At 50.9% G+C, this 21,275-nt stretch overlaps 1 protein-coding gene across 1 annotated transcript; it reads right to left on the minus strand.

Moving 5' to 3' along the window:
* Nucleotides 1-16,079: 16,079 nt before the first annotated feature.
* Nucleotides 16,080-16,985, minus strand: LOC138683132 (olfactory receptor 14J1-like). Its single transcript, XM_069774655.1, has one exon. It carries the CDS (start codon nt 16,983-16,985, stop codon nt 16,080-16,082), a length of 906 nt encoding a protein of 301 aa, XP_069630756.1.
* Nucleotides 16,986-21,275: the final 4,290 nt, after the last annotated feature.

The raw sequence follows: 21,275 nt of genomic DNA on the forward strand, positions 1-21,275 counted from the left end.
ACATGTGATGGCTCTGCTCCCCCAGTTCAATCATTGGCACCTGGAAACCACCCCTGCTTTTCCTTCCTCTCCTCCCAAAACCTGACCAATTGATGACAGGAAGAAAGGAAGCAGAAAGGCCCTAGGCCTCCATGACTCAGCTGGGGTCTGGCACTTGAAGGGCCACAGAGTCCTTCCACTGTGCTTCCATAAAGAATCAAGCTGGGAAGTGAGCCTGCAAGTCTGAATCAACAAGGTCCATGGACAGGCAAGGCTGTGTCTCTGGCTGTGTCTGGAGACCAGTAGCCCTACAGCATAGATCAAGCTGGGGCTGAAACTCAGGCCTAGGCTTCAATGGTCTCCTGGGCCCATGGACAGAGGTGTGGCTGGAGGCCGCAGGTGATGCTGCTCAGGACCCTGACACTGCCATCCTAGACCCCACCTGCCAGTGCCCTCAATAGGCCAAATTCTCATTCCCTGATGTGCAGGGTCTGCTCTCTGCTACTCTCCTTCTTCCCATCCCTGGGGAACTGGGAGACCCCTGTTTCATGGTCACTATGGCCAAGGTTAACACTGGTCTTCGCATCCCTGACCAGCTTTTCCTCTTCTGGGAGTTCCAGGTCCAGGTGAGGATCAGACTCGATGGCCTATTCAGAAGCTGACCCACACAGAAGCTCCCACCTCATCACTTGCCTGTCCCATAGAGATCATCCATATATATCTGAGCTGCCCTGACATCACGCAAGGTATCCCCCACTTCTCTCCTTCTGTGTCGCTCTCTCCTAAGCATGTTGTGCCTCCATTCACCAAATAACCCGTGGGAGCTGTCCTTCCTCACCTCAGCTTATTCCACTCATGTCACAGCTCTGCCATGGTCCGCAGTGCTCCCACTGTCCGTGCCCCAGGCGGTGGGCTTTGATGCCCATGAGGACTGCAGCACCTCAGATGTGGCTCCAGGGCCAAGGCCAGGCTTGTAACAAGGAAAGCTTCTACCAAGTGATGGGAGCCCTTCTCTAGAAAGGCTTGGCTTCTCAGCAGAGGCATGACAGAGTAGATGGCAGATGGCAACATCATGATGAATGAGGTTCCCACAAAGAGCAAAAGCACTGGCTGGCACATATTGGGAGGGCTGGTGGCCATCAAGCTTGGAGGATGTGAGGTTTTCTCCACTTCGAGCTTGTAAGAGCTTTGTGTGATTTGGTGATTTGGGGTTAGGGATGTCGGCAGGCTGGAGAAGGCTTAGGGGAGGTGGTGGGAACAGTGTGTGAGGGAGGGTTGAAGAAATAAAATATCCCAAGGGCTAGTCTATACACAGACATCTACCTTGATGGTCCCTGAGGCTGGGAGCTTTTGGGGGTACAGTCCTGCCCTACTGTTGTACCCGGAGAGCAGCTCCATCTCCTCCTGCACCTCCTCCAAGCAGGGCCAGGGGTCCCTGGAGGTCCCTCAGACCTGGCACAGCTTTGGTTGCCATTGCCATCCATGGGGTCCGGTCTTCACAGCAGCGTTCAGGCCCTGCAGTGCCAGAAGCGCCGTCCTGGGACTGACACTCTCCTCTCCTTGTCCCAGGGTCCTCCTCCCCACGGTTGCTCTCAGCAGAGTCCGTGTCTGACACTGCCATCAGGCTCTCCTGGCAGGTCCCTGAGTACCCAAGAGGGGGCATCACCAAATACATCATGGAGCTGCAGCAGGTGGGGGGCACCAGCGAGCCCCACTGGATCGACACTGAAAGCAGCGCCGAGACCACCAAGGTCTTCGGGGGCCTCAACGCCAGCACCAGCTACCAGTTTCGCGTCCGTGCCAGCTCCCATGTCCCAGGGGAATGGAGCCAGCCCGTGAAAGCCAAAACCCTGGGGGACAGAGAGAAGGGTGTCCCAGCAGACAGGGGGCTTGGCTCTGCAGGAGCTTGGGCTCATCATCTGGGTCAGCAAAGAGTGATGGGGTGCTCATGTGACTTCAGAGAGTGGCTCTGAAGCAGCAGCCCAAGCCCAAAACACTTGTGGGAGTCTTCAGAAATCCTGCTCCGCCTAGTCCTGATGGGGCAGGGGTGGCATGGTGACAGCACAGCACCCACAGAGTGGCTCTGCCTTGGCCAGAGGGTGACACGGTGTGCGAGGGGCTAGAGGAGCAGGGCAGAGCTGGCACGGGAGGAGCTGGTGGCTGGACCCAGAGCTGGTTGGAAGTCTAGAAACCAGTAGGTTCAGTGGCAGGGCCCGGTCAGTGACACCATCACCCCTGTGCCACCATGGCACCAGCAGCTTGGTGGAACCTTCCTTCTTTTTCTTTCTTGAAGACACGAGTGACATTTGCTTTCCACATCTCTGCTGTGGGGCTCTTTATATGTCTGTGCTCTAGGCCTCTGTGTATCACTTGAGGTCTGGCATTGGCGGGCCATGGTGTTATGCCATGGTACATCCCGTAAAGATGTGGCCAGATCAGAAAAAAGGGATGATGCGATGGAAGTGATAGCAGGTGTGTCCATTTCTTGTTGGCAAAGAAATAAGGGTGATCTGTCCAACTGCTCCAACCTTCATTGCTCCAAGCACCCTTTAGATAGGAAATGTAGATGTACAATATGACAATATAAACGTGTCACCAGAACACAGTTCTCCATTCAAAGTGTTGGGAGGAAATACATTTTTGGAAATGGCTGTATAAATCTCTCTTTACATAAAGGGAGAGAAAGTGTCATCATCTTGCTGGTCCATGTCCATGGCCTATGAAACAATTCACGAGAATTTGCAGACCAATATCGAAGTGCTGAAAAGTGACTTTTTACACACTTATTGCCCCAAGCTCTTTTCTGCATATGTTTCTACTTTTGCCTAACATCTTCATTCTGGGGTTGACTCAGTTGCCAGCACAGAGGTTCATGTTGCCTCCAAGATACCCAGGGGTGGCCGAAGCCCCCATGTGGGACTGGGAAATGAGACCCATGACCTACTGGAGCACTTCTGGAGCAGGAGCTGGTCACCAGACAGGGTGTGTCCAAGCATCTCAGTTGAGACTACTGATTTTTCCCCCTTGAGAAGAAAAGGAAGCCATGGCAGCCAAGGTGCCCAGCATTAGAGGAGACCACTCCCATCTTTGCCTTCACCTGCAATGGAACCACAGGTACTTTACTCTCAAGGGAATGAAAAAATGTGTGGGTCTAGGTATTGCAGAGTCTGCTTGAAGATACTCCTGTGTCCCAGATACATTAGGCTTAGTGCCTGTTTGGCTATTCAAAAGAGAGCATTTCATTCACTTTGTCTCGTTTTTCCCCTCTGTCAACCAGGGGAGCTCGTGACTTCAATGTGTGACTTGCTGTGTGCAAAGAGCAGATATGGACAGACAGAGTCCAGGGCAGGGAGTGTTTTGGGGGGTCCTGGGATCTCTGCTTACACAAAAATGTGGGTTTTGTTCATCTAAGGCTATCTGCTGTAGGAAGTGGACTTCAGAGGAGGGAACATGGACTTAATATACAGCCGTTGAGTGTATTACATCGCTGCGTGTCTGTGTGCAGCTTGGTCTCCAAGCAGGAGGGAGTTGGTGCCCACGGGCTGAAGCATGCAGCTACAGACTTCAGTGAAGAAAGCTCAGATTTGAACAAGGCTGCTGTAAGTGCCAGGTGGTTGAGAGAAAAGGTGGGGCTGGGGGTAGGGATGAAGAATGACCATAGATTGTTAAGACGGAAAGGGTCTTGATTTTTGTATATGTTCAAACTCCATTAGGAGGATCAATATGAATTGAGGATTTCTGATATCACATGGTGCATGAGCAGAAAACTAAAGAAAACTGGGGGAAAAATGAATTCTTTCTTATTGTTTAGTATTGAAATCTTTCCACTTTGACTACACTCCTGAAATCTCTCTAATTAACCGCATAAGAATTGAAGACCTAAAGGAAAATACTGCACAGAGCCTTGGCTCGTTAGGGAGTTTTCATGTTAATGAGCCCTCTGGTGCCAAGTTCCTGAACTGCAGATCCTGAAAGACTGAACAAGCCTCTCAAGAAGTAAAAGCCAGCATCAAACTTCCAAGTTTCTGAGGGTGTTAGCGGGCTCCACTGAGGAACATCACTGAAGAGACCATGGAGGGAATGACCAGACAAGGAGACTGTCCCTGGGGGCTGGTGAACCAGGAAGTCAGAGACACTGGTTACAGGTGGAAGATCAATTGTGAAGGTGGCTGTGAAAGCCCTAAATGTGTTTCACCAAGTCGGATGGCCAAGCCCTGACCCCCATCCCCCTGGGAAGGGGGATCCTTTCCTTCATGGGATGCTTACAGCTCTTTCTGGGAGCATATATGTGGGGGGGGGGGCGGGTGATGCCGAGTGAAGGACAGTGGTAGGACATCTCCCAAGCTGTTTTGGGGGTTGGTGAGGAGGGAACAAGGGCCTGGGGCTGTAAGGAACCAGTGTCCTTGCATGGGCTTCAGTGGAAGAGACAGCAGCCACCGTGGAGATGACAAGGACTTCAGTTGTGTTGGTGGGGAGGAGGGGGGCAGCCGCACAAAGGCCCTGTTTGCACCACAGACAGTCCTACGCTGTCCTATGCCTGTGCCAGTTTCCCTGCAGACTTTAGCTGCCTCCCCCTCTTTCCCCACCTCACCCTGACCTTGGGATCTCCCAGGTAGAAGAACTTGGAGCAATGGAGTGATCTGAGCCTGGGGGACAGTGTGAGGGCAATGGACTTGAATAATTTTGTCATTGTTTCTCACATTCCAAACCTTTTTTTACTTGGCATAAATTAAATTGATCTTCCCCAAGTCAACCCTGCTTTGCCTGTGACAGTAGTTAGCAAGTGATCTCCCTGTCTTTATCGTGACCCATGAGCTATTCCATCTTATTTTGTCCCTTTGTCCTTTTGAGATGGAGGTGTGAGTGGGCAGCTGGGTGGGTGTCTGGGTGTTGGGCAAGGCTAGCCCACTACAGGACGACCACCTCAGGACTGCTGTGTCCAGTATGGGGCTTACCAGCACAAGGAAGACCCTGACAGACTGGAGAGAAAGTTGCAGAGGCCAGAAGGATGGCTGGGGCCTGGAGCACATTATACACAAGGAGAGGCTGAGAAAGCTGGGGTTTGGAAAAAAGCCTCAGAGCCAAACACTGGAGCAAGGACCCAGGCCAGTTGGTGAGATCTCTATCAATGGAGATTTTCAAAATCTGTTGAGACAAGCACCTGATCTAGCCGGAGGTGCCTGAGAATGGGCTTGGCTGAGAGTCTGGCTGCGGCAAGAGCTATGGGACTTGATGTGTAATGAGTGTTGGTAGGAAACTGGTTCCTTTTGTATTAGTAATGGCAGTAGAGCTGGGTATCCTAGAGACCTGAAGGAAGACAGGCATGACCATGCAGCAAAGGTCCTTCCTCAGGGTTGGGCTGTATGGCCACTCACTCTCTGGCTCTTCTGTGTTCATATGATAGGTGATCCCCAACACTGGCTGCATTTGCCCCTTCTGTGCCCCCACCAGCCCCACGTCCCAGGGCAGCATGACAGTCCTGGCCCTGGAGATCCTCAGCCAGCTCTTGCATCTCTCCAGCCCCTTCCCCTGTGCCAGCTGGGTTCCTGTTGCCTGCGCTGTGATTGCAGAGTCCTCCTTTCCCTGTGAGTACCTGGAATTAACACTTTTGGGTGATTCCACCTAGGCAATCTCTCACTGTGTGGAGCTCCGGTCACACCCCAGGCACACACTGCCCATGGAGATCCCCCGGGATATCCAGGCAGCTACAGATTCCCCTCCTGGAAGATGTCTTCTGCCCTGTCACATGTGGGAGAGGACTCGGTTTGTATCTCAGTGACGACTCATCATCTCCACTGTCACCAGGCACCAACAGGTGAGTCCTAAGTCCACCCCTCTAGCAGGTCACAAGATGACAATGAGCTTTTTGGCCTTGAAACCATGGATCAATAGGCCTTTTGGAGGTGCAGTATCTCGGACCTGTTCCTGACACGAGAACAGAGAAACAGCCCTACCATCAGGCAGTGCACAGGGAAGATCCCTTTTTATTACAGAGATGCTATGAGGGAGTCAGCTTGGACCCAGTGTTCAAAGACACATTTTTATATGGTCCTCCAGGTGAGACAGAGGAGGTTCATGTTTCACATGAAGTACGGGAAGTCCAAGTATTGCTCTTTGAACATGAAACCCCAAAGAGCAATAACAACAATGATAATAAAAGGAAGCATGGGCCTAGTATGGGAGACACTTGTGGAAAAAGACTGGAAGTTTACAGATATGGAAAAATGCCATGCTGACATACATGGAGACCACTCAGCCCACAAGTCAGAAGCCCTAGCCAAGAAAACAAGGACCTCAGTTCTGGTTCCCAGCCCTACCAAAGCCCTTGGCTTTCCCCACCACAGGATGTCCTATACTGTCCTATGTCAGTGATCGTTTCTCTGCAGATTTTAACTCTCCCCCCTGCTTCCCCAACTCACTCTGACCCCATGATATCCCAAGGTTTACTGATAACTCTCTGTCCTCACTGTTCTTCAAACATACAGCTGTAGTTTTCTGAGGGTTAGACAATGCCTCTGAGTTCCCTGCAACCCATCTGGCTTCTTTCAAAGCCTTGTTTATGTTCCTCTAGCACCCAAGATGTGCTCCTCTAGCCACAGGCTTGCTTGAATTCTTACATGCTTGACTCTCTCCCTGCAAGACAACGTGTCTCACAAACCCTTCCTTCTTCCCCCACAGTGATGATACTTCACCCCAGGAGGTCTGTGCATCCTCCACACTCATAGATGTTTCCTGACGTCCATCCAAGTATGGGAAGTGAAGCAGGAAAAGAGCAAGGTTAGCTCATTTGGCATGATAGCCACCCTCAGCAGCGGGCCTTCTCTATTTTCTGGGTATCCACACAACATGGAAAAAAAATCTCTTTAATCCCTGACTTGCAGAAGAGGGGTCTTCCTTCCTGACTTCTTCCCAGGACACACCTCCTCCTCTTCCCCATCCACAGACATCCACTGCTTGCCATTTCTGGCCTCAGAGAGGGTTTCAGGATTTGCTAAAGCTATCAGCCACCTCCTTGTTTCTCACTGACATCCCTTGATGCTCTCTCTGAGCCCCACACATGGCCAATCAATCAGTGCTGCTCAGAGCCACTTGCTCTTCAGCAGAGGCCTTGAGATTCCTGCATATTCCTTTTGCTTATTAACTATCTTCCTGCCTCTCTCCAGAGCTTATGGCAAAAGTTGCTGTCTACAACAGGGCCTTTATGACTACCTTTTATGAAATCATTGTCTTTTTAAGATCTTCTCTGCAGAAAGAGTAGTCACAGAAAAGCACCAAAGCCACCACAACAGAGTCTGAGTGAAGTGCCAGTAAGAAGCAGCTGAGCAACACCCAAGGCTCTGGCTTCCTGGGAAGGAGTGTCTCCTGTTTGTCACCTTTTCTCATGAAAGGAGCAGGAAAACTGTCCATCCCATGGAGCTCTGCTGAAGGAAGATGGAGCTGTATGTTGTGTGAGGTGATACAAGCAGCATCAGCAGGTAGAAAAGAATTTTATAGGGAAGGCATTGCGAGGGAGTACCCTGACATCACCCAGATTAAATATTGGGACCGGGTAGTGTGCTGACATGATGGTTAGAAGTGTCCTGGGGTAAAAGAATGTGGATGAGAGAAGGTGGGAGAGATTTGGTTTGCAGAGGTTTGAGGTAGTACTTTCTGTGTCTGAGCAGCCTGAAGTTTGGAACCAAGGAAAAATATAGAAGCTCTCAAGGGCATTTTGGAATAAATGGAACTATCAGTATTAGCAGTAACAGGACAGTGGTGAAAGGGAACCCCTTTGTTTTCTCAATGATGAACTAAAGCTATTTATTTTTTCTTTTTACATGACAAAAATAGCTATGAGTTCTTGGGGATTAGCCTCTGCCATACAATTCTTAGAACAAGTGTCTATGATGGGACCTCCCGGCAGGTGCTTCATGGCCCCTGTCAGCGCCATGTCCTTGTGCTGGCCCAGCCCCGCTACCCATACATAGTCCCACGGCCCCACTGTGCAGGCACAGCATGGAAAAGGGGAGAGTCAGGGTTGTGGACCTTCCCCCATTGTGATCCCAAAGATGGCCTTCAGATCACGGTTCCCCATGACTCTTCTATTTTTGCAGCTTCCCCAGCACCTGACCCATGCACTGCGCCAGCCTTGTCCTACATGGGGTTTTGCAGACAGCTCTGCTCCAGGGTCTGCCAGGGTTTGGGGAAGGAGAGAAGCTGGGTAGGGCTGTCTGTTCCCCCAAACCAGCCTTAGGACCATGAGGAAGGTAGAGATGGCCTCACAGCAAAACTCATCTGTAAACCTGGGGTGCCCAGCAAGTGCTGGAAATGGCCAAAGAGAGATGCTGGGGGTGACAAAGGCCCTGAGCCACCTTCCCTGTCTGTCCACACCACCAAGGGCACAGACCAGACTCCTCCTCTCCCCTACACCTGCACGTCTTCCATGCTTGCCACAAGCCCTGGCTCTGAACGACAAACCCCTGGTGTGAGTCCTTGCCCTGCATGGTGTCGTGGTTTCGGCCCAGCCGGTAACAAAGGACCATGCGGCCGCTCGCTCACTCCTCCCGCCCCCTCCGGTGGGATGGGGGGGAGACGGAGGAGAGAAAAGAAAAAAAACCTGGAACCTCGAGGGTTGAGATAAAGGCAGTTTACTGGAACAACACAAAGAAATTGCAACAACAACAACGGTACTAATGAAAGAGTATACAAAAAGAGTGATGCACAGTGCAACTGCTCACCACCCGGGACCCGACGCTCCGCCACTTCCCCCACCAAAAGTCCAGACCACCCCCCGGCCCGCTCCCCATATATATACTGAGCATGATGTCACATGGTATGGAATAGCTCCTTGGCTAGTTCAGGTCAGCTGCCCCGGCTATGCCCCCCAGCCTCCCAGGTTCCTGTAAAAATGAACTCTATCCCAGCTGAACCCAGGACATTATCCACCCCTTATTCTATACCATCTACATCATGCCCAGATCTTACATTTTCCAATCAACCACTACCACTTTCCTTGTCTTATATATATAAGTATATGGACTCGCCCCCCCCCCACGCGCGCGCGCACACACACACACACACACATACACGCAAATGGTATTCCTTTAGCCTATGGGCTATCCCTCTAATGTGTCCATCGATTTTATTTAGTCCATGACATTGGGGCTCCATCTGTTGTAACAGTTCTTCAGGATAAGAGAGATGGTGTGAGATGTTGGGTTGTTGTATGCTGCTTCTGGAACTTGTGGCTAGTACATTTGGTGCAACTCACGCCCTTGGTATGCAGGTCGAAGATGTTGATCTTGAGGAAATTGCTGGGTGCCAGTTCAAGTTCTATCGCTGTTGTACTTGGCTCAGTTTCAAAGTCCATCCCGCAGTCATTTGGGTAATTCTTACAGTAATACCCTTGATATGGCATATAGACACTATGGATACAATGACATGCATTGGCAGGGTATTTAGCAGTTAGGTATCATACAGCCCAATTCATTGGCTATTCTCTCCCAAAATCAAATCTCCCTGAGGTACACATCGAACTTCCCCATCCTTCTGCATCACCCACCAGGTGTACCCAGGTCCCTGAGCAAAAACAACCCCTTGAATGGGTTTGCCTCTGTTTGAGGGAGGACTAACCCAGACTGTCTTTCCTAACATACTCCTCATGCGCACTACAGGGACTTTATCGCCTTCTACAGTATGTGGAAGTCTTGGTTGGGCGGGGCCAGCCCGATTGGCGGATCCTCTAGTATTAACTAACCAGGTGGCTTTTGTTAAATGTGTATCCCAATGTTTGAAAGTCCCACCCCCCCATCGCTCTCAATGTAGTTTTCAGCAGTCCGTTGTATCGTTCGATTTTTCCAGAGGCCGGTGTGTGATAAGGGATGTGATACACCCACTCAATGCCATGTTCTTTGGCCCAGGTGTCTACGAGGTTGTTTCGGAAGTGAGTCCCGTTGTCCGACTCGATTCTTTCTGGGGTGCCGTGTTGCCATAAAATTTTCTCTTCAAGGCCCAGGATAGTGTTCTGGGCAGTGGCATGGGACACAGGGTATGTTTCCAGCCATCCAGTGGTTGCTTCCACCATTGTAAGCACATGGCACTTGCCTTGGCGTGTTCGTGGGAGTGTGACATAGTCAATCTGCCAGGCCTCCCACTGTTTATATTTCAGCCATCGCCCTCCATGCGACAGGGCTTTTTGCTGCTTGGCTTGCTTAATTGCAGCACATGTTTCACATTTGTGGATGACCTGTGCGATAGCGTCCATGGTCAAGTCCACCCCTCGATCTCGAGCCCATCTATATGTTGCACCTCTTCCCTGATGGCCTGAGGTATCGTGGGCCCACTGAGCCATAAATAGCTCACCCCTACGTTGCCAGTCCAGGTCCACCTGAGACACTTCAATCTTGGTGGCCTGATATACCTGCTGGTTGTTTTGATGTTCTTCAGTGGCCCGACTCTTGGGTACATAAGCATCTACGTGACGTACTTTTACCACTAGCTTCTCTATCTGAACAGCGATATCTTGCGACAGTGCAGCAGCCCAGATGGGTTTACCTCTGCGCTGCCAGTTGCCCTTCTTCCATTGCTGTAGCCACCCCCACAGGGCATTTGCCACCATCCATGAGTCAGGATAGAGATAGAGCACTGGCCACTTCTCTCTTTCAGCAATGTCTAACGCTAGCTGGATGGCTTTCACCTCTGCAAACTGACTCGATTCACCTTCTCCTTCAGCAGTTTCTGCAACTAGTCGTGTAGGACTCCATACAGCAGCCTTCCATCTCCGATGTTTTCCCACAATGCGACAGGACCCATCAGTGAACAGGGCATATTGCCTCTCATTTTCTGACAGTTTATTATACAGCGGGGCTTCTTCAGCACATGTCACCTCCTCCTCTGGTGACATTCCAAAATCTTTGCCTTCTGGCCAGTCTGTGATCAATTCCAAAATTCCTGGGTGACTGGGGTTTCCTATGCGAGCCCGTTGTCTGATCAGTGCGACCCACTCACTCCGTGCGGCAGCAGTTGCGTGATGTGTAGAGGACACCTTTCCTTTGATCATCCAGCCCAGCACTGGCAGTCGGGGTGCTAAGAGGAGCTGTGTCTCAGTACCAACCACTTCTGAGGTGGCTCGAACTCCTTCATACGCTGCCAGTATCTCTTTTTCAGTTGGAGTGTAGTGGGCCTCAGATCCTCGATATCCCCGACTCCAAAACCCCAGGGGTCGGCCTCGGGTCTCCCCAGGTGCTTTCTGCCAGAGGCTCCAGGTAGGACCATTCTCCCCAGCTGCAGTGTAGAGCACATTTTTAACATCTTGTCCTGTCCAGACTGGCCGAAGAGCTATTGCATGAACAATCCCCGCTTAATTTGTTCAAAGGCTTGTCGTTGCTCAGGCCCCCATTTAAAATCGTTCTTCTTCCGGGTAACTTGGTAGAGAGGACTTACAATTTGACTGTAATTTGGAATATGCATTCTCCAAAACCCACAACACCTAAGAAGGCCTGTGTTTCCTTTTTATTAGTCGGTGAGGACATAGCCGCTATTTTGTTGATCACATCCATTGGGATCTGACGACGCCCGTCTTGCCATTTTACTCCTAAGAACTGGATCTCCTGTGCAGGTCCCTTGACCTTACTTTCTTTTATGGCAAGCCCGGCTTTCAGAAGGATTTGGATTATTTTCTTCCCTTTCTCAAAAACTTCTTCTTCCGTGTTGCCCCATACGATGATGTCATCAATGTATTGCAGGTGCTCTGGAGCTTCACCTTTGTCTAGTGCAGCCTGGATCAGTCCATGGCAAATGGTGGGGCTGTGTTTCCACCCCTGGGGCAGTCAATTCCAGGTGTACTGGACACCCCTCCAAGTGAAAGCAAACTGTGGCCTGCTCTCCGCTGCCAAAGGAACAGAGAAAAATGCATTAGCAATGTCAATTGTGGCATACCACTTAGCTGCCTTTGATTCCAGTTCATACTGAAGCTCTAACATATCTGGCACAGCAGCGCTCAGCGGTGGCGTGACTTCATTCAGCCCACGATAATCTACTGTTAGTCTCCAATCCCCATTAGATTTCCGCATGGGCCATATGGGACTATTAAAGTGTGAGTGAGTCTTGCTGATCACTCCTTGGCTCTCCAATTGGCAAATCAGCTTATGGATGGGGATCAGGGAGTCTCGGTTGGTGCGATATTGCCGCCGGTGCACTGTCGTGGTAGCAATTGGCACCTGTTGTTCTTCAACCGTCAGCAAACCCACAACCGAAGGGTCTTGAGAGAGACCAGGCAGGGTAGACAACTGTTCAATCTCCTCCGTCTCCAATGCAGCTATGCCAAAGGCCCAACGGTACCCTTTTGGGTCCTTGAAATACCCCCTCCTGAGATAATCTATACCAAGGATGCACGGGGCCTCTGGGCCAGTTGCAAGGGGGTGTTTATGCCACTCATTCCCAGTTAGACTCATTGCAGCTTCCAATACGGTTAGCTCTTGGGATCCCCCTGTCACACCAGAGATACAGATGGGTTCTGCCCCTTTATAACTTGATGGCATTAGCGTACATTGTGCACCAGTGTCTACTAGAGCCTTATATTCCTGTGGGTGTGATGTGCCAGGCCATCAAATCCACACTGTCCAGTAGACTCAGTTGTCCCTCTCCTTCACCTGGCTGGAGGCAGGGCCCCTCTAATCCTGGTTAGAATATCCGTTACTCACTTTTTGCACACGTGAATCAGAAGTCCCTTCAAGAGGATCAGAAATGAGATCGGCCCATCTACTGCGCCCAGGGGACTGCTCACAGGAAACTGGAGCAGCAGTTTTCCAAGAAGAATCCTCTTTTCTGGTTGCTTTTTCTCGCAACTCCCGTACCCGTGCATCCAAGACTGAGGTAGGTTTTCCATCCCACTTCCTCATGTCCTCCCCGTGGTCATGCAGGTAAAACCACAGGTTAGCCCGTCGTGTGTACGTTCTCTCTTCTCTCTCTTGGGCAGAGGAACGCTTACTCCCAATAACTGCAATGCGGGCCTGTACAGGTGAGGAGGAGGACATATCCACTTTGAATTGCTGGAACTCTCGGGACAATTCCTCTACAGCTGAGACACAGGCCCGTAGGGAGGAAGAGAGACTTCCTTTGTATTGCCGGAGTTGGGCAGCCAATTCATCCACCGTTTGTCCATAGCCTTCTTTCCAGGACATTACTGCCAATGAGTTGGCATAGGTTGGTGGTGCACTTCGTAGAAACTTCCGCCACATCGGTTGTGTGCATTGGACTTCATCTGGATCTGTGGGTGACTGCGCATTTTCTGGATCATTATAAATCACCTACAGCACAGCTAATTCCCTCAGGTACTGGATACCTCTCTCCATGGTGGTCCACTTGCCTTGGTGACATGTAACTTCACCCCTGAAGGGGTATCTTTCCTTTACACCTAACAGAAGTCACCTCCAGAGGCTGAGGATTTGTGTTTTTCTCCCAATCGCCTTGTCGATACCCCCTTCTCTAGACAGAGATCCCAACTGCTTGGCTTCCTTACCCTCTAATTCCACACTACTAGCCCCATTATCCCAGCACCGGAGCAGCCAGGTAACAATGTGCTCACCTGGGTGGCGGCTAAAATCTTTTCGCATGTCACGCAACTCACTCAGGGATAGAGATCGGGTAATTATTTCAAGTTCTGCCTCTTCCTCCTGTTCTCGCGATGACCCTGGTTCATCTTCATCTCTCACTAAGCGAACTGATTTCTTTGTGTGTTCCTTTTTCTGTACAGGGGCGACTGATACTGGCACAGGTTGGTTTTCTGGTTTAGCTGCAGTATCTGTCACCAGGATAGGGGTAGCCACGGTACCTGTTGTCGTGGTAGGGGCAGCCACGGTGCTTGTCATCGGATTGGGGTAGCCATGGTGCCTGTCGTCGGGGTTGGGGTAGCCATGGTGCCTGTCGTTGGGGTTGGGGTAGCCACGGTGCCTGCCATCGGGGTTGGGGTAGCCACAGTGTCTGTTGTCGGGGTTGGGGTAGCCACGGTGCATGTTGTCCTGTTTTCCATCTTTTCCCCCTTTTCCCCCTGAGGATGCTGCCTAATATCAAGCAGTGTTTGGTAGATACTGGCCAGGGCCCAGCACAGTGCAGCAAGTTGTATGTCTTTGGAATAGCCACAGCATTTTTCTTTCAAATATTCTACGACTTCATGAGGGTTCTGTAGTTGTTCGGGAGTGAACTTCCAAGCCACTGGAGGTGAGAAGTTCTCTAGATACCTGCCCATATCTTCCCACATGCTGTGCCACCCATGAATATCCAGCTTTGGGGCAGATCTCTGGGTGGTACTCTTAAAGAGCCTTTTTGTAGCCCTAAACAAGACCTGAAACATATTCAGGAGACATAGCACTAACAGCACACTGGCTTGCGCATCCCAAGGATATTCAAAATTCTCAAAAGCTGTTGTAATTAGTTGGAAGGAGAAAAGGGATGCAAATGGACGGGGGGAAGTATCCCCCCCTAACTTCTTCATGGATTGGGTGTAATTACCAATAAAATCCGACAGAAGGTGGCCAAAGTATGGAAATGATATCACTGCCTCATACAGATACCAGCTTAACCTCATGACCAGTGAATTAATCATTTCACAAGTCGACATTGCCCAGTACAACAAAATGATAATCCCAATCACTCTCCCAGAGATGAGATACGCAACTACAGGCAATACATAGAGCAAATAAGAACTTACAAAACGCCACCATGTAAACAAAGTAATCAACATTGTGACTAACATCTATTTATCTAGTATAAGAAATGCGTATGACAAATCTGTTTCAACATGCTCTGGCCAGATCTGTTGTTATCTCAACCCTTCGTGCCCCACGTTGGATGCCAAAAACAACTGCTGTGGTTTCAGCCCAGCCGGTAACAAAGGACCACGCGGCCGCTCGCTCACTCCTCCCACCCCCCTCCAGTGGGGTAGGGGGGAGACGGAGGAGAGAAAAGAAAAAAACCCTGGAACCTCGAGGGTTGAGATAAAGGCATTTTACTGGAACAACACAAAGAAATTACAACAACAACAACGGTACTAATGAAAGAGTATACAAAAGGAGTGATGCACAGTGCAACTGCTCACCACCCGGGACCCGACGCTCCGCCACTTCCCCCACCAAAAGTCCAGACTACCCCCTGGCCCGCTCCCCATATATATACTGAGCATGATGTCACATGGTATGGAATAGCTCCTTGGCTAGTTCAGGTCAGCTGCCCCGGCTATGCCCCCCACCTCCGAGGTTCCTGTACAAATTAACTCTTTCCCAGCTGAACCCAGGACACATGGTCACACGCTAAAAGCTATACACTGATATTTTTCTCTCCTGGGCACTTTCCAGCCCAGCACAGCTCCCCCTAAACTCTCCCCACTTCCCTTCACCTCCCTCCACCTCCCCTGCCCTCTCCCCACTGCAGCCCAGTCTGGCATGGCCCCACAGCAGTGCCCACCACAGGGTGCGGCAGAGCTCTGGGCACTCACCCCACAGCCCCAGACCCTCTGAAGGGCACAGCAGCTCCTCGGGGGTGGAGAGGGCTGAGCCCCAGGGCTGGGGGGCATCTGTGGCACAAGGCCTGAGCAGATCCCCTTGTATGATGGAAATGCTGCTATGGAGGCCAGCTCTGTCACACAAGTGCCCATTGCCTGTCCTTGCCTGCGGTCACAGGCCTGACACACAGCAGGACTCTAACCAAGCTTGAAGAGCACTCACGCCTTCCACCAACCAAAGGGTTCAGAAGGAAAGCATGGAAGTGGGAAGAGAGCAGCTCGGGAAAGACCAAGCGCTGGTGATCCCTGGCAGTGGTGCTGTGCCAGGACTCTTTTCTTCATCCCCTCTGCACACAGGCACTGCTCCCTGCAGCTCCAGAGAAGGTCTTGGAGGACGAAACTTGGTCACTGCAGGGCCCCTTATTTTGTTTAAACACACAGAGCTTATGGCTCCACAATTGCACAGCCTGCATGGCACACAAAAGCTGGATAGACTGTGAAATAGAAACCAGAGGAATAAAGAAAATTCTTTGTGGAAAGCATTCAGATAAGCAAAAAAAAGTGAAACAGAAGGAGTAAAACCACACCCAAAATCACCATAAAAACACCAGCAAAAGACATTCTACTATGCAGAAGACAAGAGGTTCTTTATTCCGTCTAAAAAGCATCCAGTCATTACTTTTCTCAGGGCATCCTTGATCTCATGGTTTCTCATGCTATAGATGAGGGGGTTCACAGCTGGAGGCACCACTGAGTACAGCACTGCCACCACCAGGTCCAGGGATGGGGAGGAGATGGAGGGGGGCTTCAGGTAGGCAAAACTGACAGTGCTTATAAACAAGGAGACAACAGCCAGGTGAGGGAGGCACGTGGAAAAGGCTTTGTGCCATCGCTGCTCAGAGGGGATCCTCAGCACAGCCCTGAAGATCTGCCCATAGGACAGCACAATGAAAACAAAACACCCAAATGCAAAACAGGAACTAACCACAAGTACCCGAACTTCCCTGAGGTAGGCATCTGAGCAGGCGAGCTTGAAGATCTGGGGGATTTCACAGAAGAACTGGTCCACAGCATTGCCTTGGCAGAGGGGTAGTGAAAATATACTGGCTGTGTGCAGCACAGCATTGAGGAACCCACAGCCCCAGGCAGCTGCTGCCATGTGGACACAAGCTCTGCTGCCCAGGAGGGTCCCGTAGTGCAGGGGTTTGCAGATGGCAATGTAGCGGTCATAGGCCATGACAGTGAGAATAAAATACTCTGCTGAGATCAAAAATAGAAACAGAAATGCCTGGGTAGCACATGCTTGGTAGGAGATGGCCTTGGTATCCCAATGAGAATTGGCAATGGATTTGGGGACAGTGGTGGAGATGGAGCCAAGGTCAAGAACAGAGAGGTTGAGGAGGAAGAAGTACATGGGTCTGTGGAGGTGGTGGTCACAGGCTATGGCAGTGATGATGAGGCCGTTTCCCAGGAGGGCAGCCAGGTAGATGCCCAGGAAGAGCCAGAAGTGCAAGAGCTGCAGCTCCCGCATGTCTGCAAATGCCAGGAGAAGGAAATGGGTGATGGAGCTGCTGTTGGACATTATCATCCTCTGGGAATGAGGCGCTGTCAAAGTAGAAAAAGGACAGTGAAGAGTCAGGGCATTATTCTCTGAGCAATATCAATGCTATTTCCCATAGACCCTCCCACTCTCACACACACAGACCCTTTTCCTTTTCTAGGAGACCTTCCTTCAGGTCTGTGGCTGGAGCCCTGCTTGGTGCTGGCTGAGCGTGCAATGAAGAGCAGGGCCTCTGCCCATGGGCTCTTGAAAAGTCAGCCCTGCTCTGCAGCAGTGGGTTCATGGGATCAGTGCGGGCAGGGGCCAGTCTGGTGTGTGACTTTGTCAGCTGAAACCACTCCTAACACAGAAGGGCTTGTCAGCATCTGCACTGCCAGTGCTAAGGAACCAGCAGGGTAAAAGCAGTTTAAGAGTTCTAGGGTTTTTTACAGCTGCCCACACCACCCCTGGAGAGCTTTCTTAGATCTCGGGAACCTTCAGCATTTCTGCTGCACTCCGGGAGAACAGTGTGAGCCAGGCGAGTCAAGAGGATTGCCTGTGGCTTAGTGCAGAGAGAGGGGGAGCTGCTCTGTCCTTCTGTCTAGTTCCCACTTGCACTGTGCTTGCACCTTTCTGAGATGGAGGGTGACCACGCTCCCATGTTTTACCCTGAAAAGCCACCAGGCACTGCTGAGGGCAGAGACACCCACTGCAGATCACCAGATGTCTCACCTTGTCTCAAAGTCTCAGCACTCTGCTTCTAGCCAAAGACACACCAGGCTCATTTCACCAACCCAAGAGCATTTCCTCAGTCCTAGCATCTCTGTGCTTCTCTATGGGGCTTTCAGATCACAGAAAGCTGCTGTGAGACAGGTTTGCATCCTGCAGGGCAGCTAACAGCTTGGAAGGACACTCGGAGGTGATAGCCAAGTGACCTGATGTGATGGCATCTCTGTAAGGGAGAATCAGCTCATTCCCCAGTCCCACAGACACCATTGAGCAGAACCCCTCAGATTATAGGAAAGCTGGGACATTTCTTCCCATGGATACAGCTATATGGCAGGACCCACAAGATCAGAGTGTGACTCTGCAGCTGAAAATCCCACCACCAGAGAAACAGACAGCAGCAGCAAGATAACAGTAAAACAGACAAGTGGAGAACCAAGGAAAAGAGCAGAGATCAACTGGCTCAGAGAGGCAAGGGGAGAGGCAGCTGCAGTCTCGGGAAAGAGTTACCCTTACCCAGCTGTGCATGCCTCCTCCCAGGCACCAGCACAGCCAGGCAGTTGTTCTCAGTCCCTGTGCTCTACTTCAGGAGGCTCCTCTCAGACTTACTGATCACTCCAAGTTACAGCTCAGGAGTCTCAGGGACTTGTTCAAGCATGACAAATCCTTCTGCATTTCTTAACCCAAATGGCCCCAAACTAAGAAACAGAAAACACAGACTCAGGAAAGCTCCTTAACTTAACAGGACCCTGCCCTGCTGTGAGATGCTTCTTCTACCCACAGCTTCTCCCCACTCTGCTGTTACAGTTCCCCAGGCAGGCTGAGTACTTACCCTGACCGGTGGCAGAGTCCCTGCCCCAGCACACAGCCCCCCACGGTGCAGGGACCCTGCTCAGAAGGACAGCCCTGGGCACCCCTGGCTGCACACCCACCTTCACACTCTGCAGCCATCCCCAGGTGAAGGCAGCTGACATGCCCTGTCCCTCTGAGGGTGCAGCAGGGAAGCTGTGCTCCAAAGCACGGCCTTTTTCTGTGCACTGGAGAAACTGTGAGAGTCCCTCTGACAGATCCCCTAGGCTGTGGGATGTGCCAGCTTTAGGAAGTCATTCCAGGAACCACAGCTGCATTGCCCTGCTGCCAGAGACTTACCCTGTGAAGGGCTGTCAAGATTTTTCTCCAGGTCAACTCTCATCTCTCCTCCCACCCCACACTGCCTTTAACCTCCCTCTCCCTTCCCTCCTCTGCCCTTGGTGCCTGCAGGCAGTGCCCTCAGCCCTGCTGTGCTTTGCAGAGGAGCTGCTCCTGGGCAGAGCTGTCTCTCTGCAGTGCTGCCTGCTTGCCATGAGCTCCCTCCAGCCCAGGAGCCCAGCCCAGCTCAGCAGCAGAGGACCAGCCCAAGGCAGCCCTTTCTCTGCCCCCTCTGGGCTCCCTCCAGGTGTCCCTGGGGCTCCAGGGGAACCTGCTGGGAAAGAGGCTGAAGCAAACACTGATGTTGCCTCCCTCAGTTAAGGAGAAACACTTCCTTCCCGACAGAAAATTCTCTTCTCAGAGACAAAGTTTCATTTACATGCCACATTCTTTTCTTCCCAAAAATATAATTCCTCTCTCAGAATTACTTTTAATGTACCACTTTTTTCATGTTATTTTTTAGACAGGATACTCAGACAGTGAAGGCCAGGGATCTCCTTTGCACCTACTGAGGGAAGGGATCCATGGACAATGCAGGCATCTCAGCCTTCATTTTGTATTCATGGCATTTGAAGGAGACTCAGCTCCCTCCCATGCACACCACAGAGCCACAGGAGGTGGGATTCCTCTTGATTCTCTTCAGGTGGGCACAAAATAGGCATCTGCATGGGAGCTCCTTCTCTCAGCTCCCATCTGAATTAATGGAGATGGAAGTCAGGAGTCAGGTGTTCAGACACAAATACCTGGTGACCTTTGAGTTGCCAGAGGTGGTCCAAGATACATGTAGGTAACAGCAAACTGTAATGGAGAAGTTCATAGAGGCAGGGGAACATCTTGGGAATCATGTATGAGCCTGGTGGGAAATTCCTTTGGCCAAGTGACATGACAGCTTATGCCCAAATAAAGGCCAAAAGAACCTTTTCCTACTCCTTATCTTCATGGCAGTTTATACATGTATTCATATGAACGATTGCAGTCATGTACCATAGCAAGACCTGGGTGTCTCTCTTTTCCATCAGCTGAATTTACTATACCTCCACTGACTGTAATGGCGTATGTCCCATGTTTGTCCCCACATTGCCTAACAGAATTCAGGACAGATACTCTATTTCATGTCCAAATCCAGGGCCACAGAGCTATACGAGATGCCAAGGCTGGCATGGACCTCACAGGACCTACAGGAAAGCAATTCCCATTCAGGCTGGTACATCACAGACACTCCAGACGGCATCACAGAGAGTGCGATTTGGTGCCTGTGTGCCCTTGACTGATGCCATCAGTGAGAGGCATCAGTCATCAGATGCCATCAGAGAGGCAAGGTCCATCCCTTCCCCACCCAAGAGCTGCTGGCATTGCATGAACATAAAGCATGCCACACAGGGGTTTTTACTCACTCCCTTGATGATACAATCAACGGAAAGACCAAGAATTTTCAGAGTGTGCCTGGATACATCTTGTCTTTATGAACAGCATCCTCCAAGCACAGCAATGGTCCATATCAAAACTCAGTAGAAACTCAGAAAGGAATTCAGGGGCACCAAGATGGACTTTTGGGACTTCAGGAACTGTTACAGAAGAAAAAGAGATAAGGTAGGACCACTGCTGAAATGAGGAAGTGTAGGTGTAGATAGATCTGAGGTACTCTATGTCACAGCCTTGGATACCACCAGCATGGTCATGCAGGCCTTTGAGTTGTGAGGCAGGACTCTGGAGGAGAACAACCAGCAGTGGATGGGGATCAAGCCCGCGGTTACTCAAGCAAACTACACCCTTACCAGTCCATAGGAACCACAGGGGCTGCATCCAAGGGTGCTGAGAGTGTTTTTTCTCTAGGAGGTGCTGGTCTGTTATTACCCCAGTAAGAAAGGGATTCAGACACTGTGAGCTACCTTTTAAAATTATGTTCATCATCGTTAACACTCTAAGGAGAGAATCATGCAGATTATCTTTGGTCCCTTTAGATGGTGGGAACCCCAGGTGGTGTAGCATTGAACAGGCCTTCGGCCCAAATGCAGCAAAGCATGCAGACCCCATCCGTAGAAGACAGTCTCCTGTTTTGGTCATTGAAGCTACTGTAGGATGTTTCTTACAAGGAACAAGTCTACTCATCGTCTCAATAGTCAAACAGAAATGATGTTTTCCTGAGAACATCTTGCTGCACAGTTAGATACAGGCAAGGCCACGCAGGAGATGTAATGCCCAGTACAGAGTGGGACCTCCCTGCAGGCTCTTGTGTGACAACATGCTGCTGAGGTTGTCCTGTGGCCAAGGGATCTGTGCAGCACAGAAGAGGTTTGATGGCCGTGCTGTACGTGCAGCATGGTGCAGCGCAGCACAGCCCTAAAAAAATTCGTGTTCAGTAGTCTT

Source organism: Haliaeetus albicilla, chromosome 31, assembly GCF_947461875.1.
Source record: "Haliaeetus albicilla chromosome 31, bHalAlb1.1, whole genome shotgun sequence".
Taxonomy (NCBI): Eukaryota; Metazoa; Chordata; class Aves; order Accipitriformes; family Accipitridae; genus Haliaeetus; species Haliaeetus albicilla.

Coding starts and splice junctions, on each gene's coding strand:
- LOC138683132 (XM_069774655.1), bottom strand. CDS start 16,985: ATGCGGGAGCTGCAGCTCTTGCACTTCTGGCTCTTCCTGGGCATCTAC.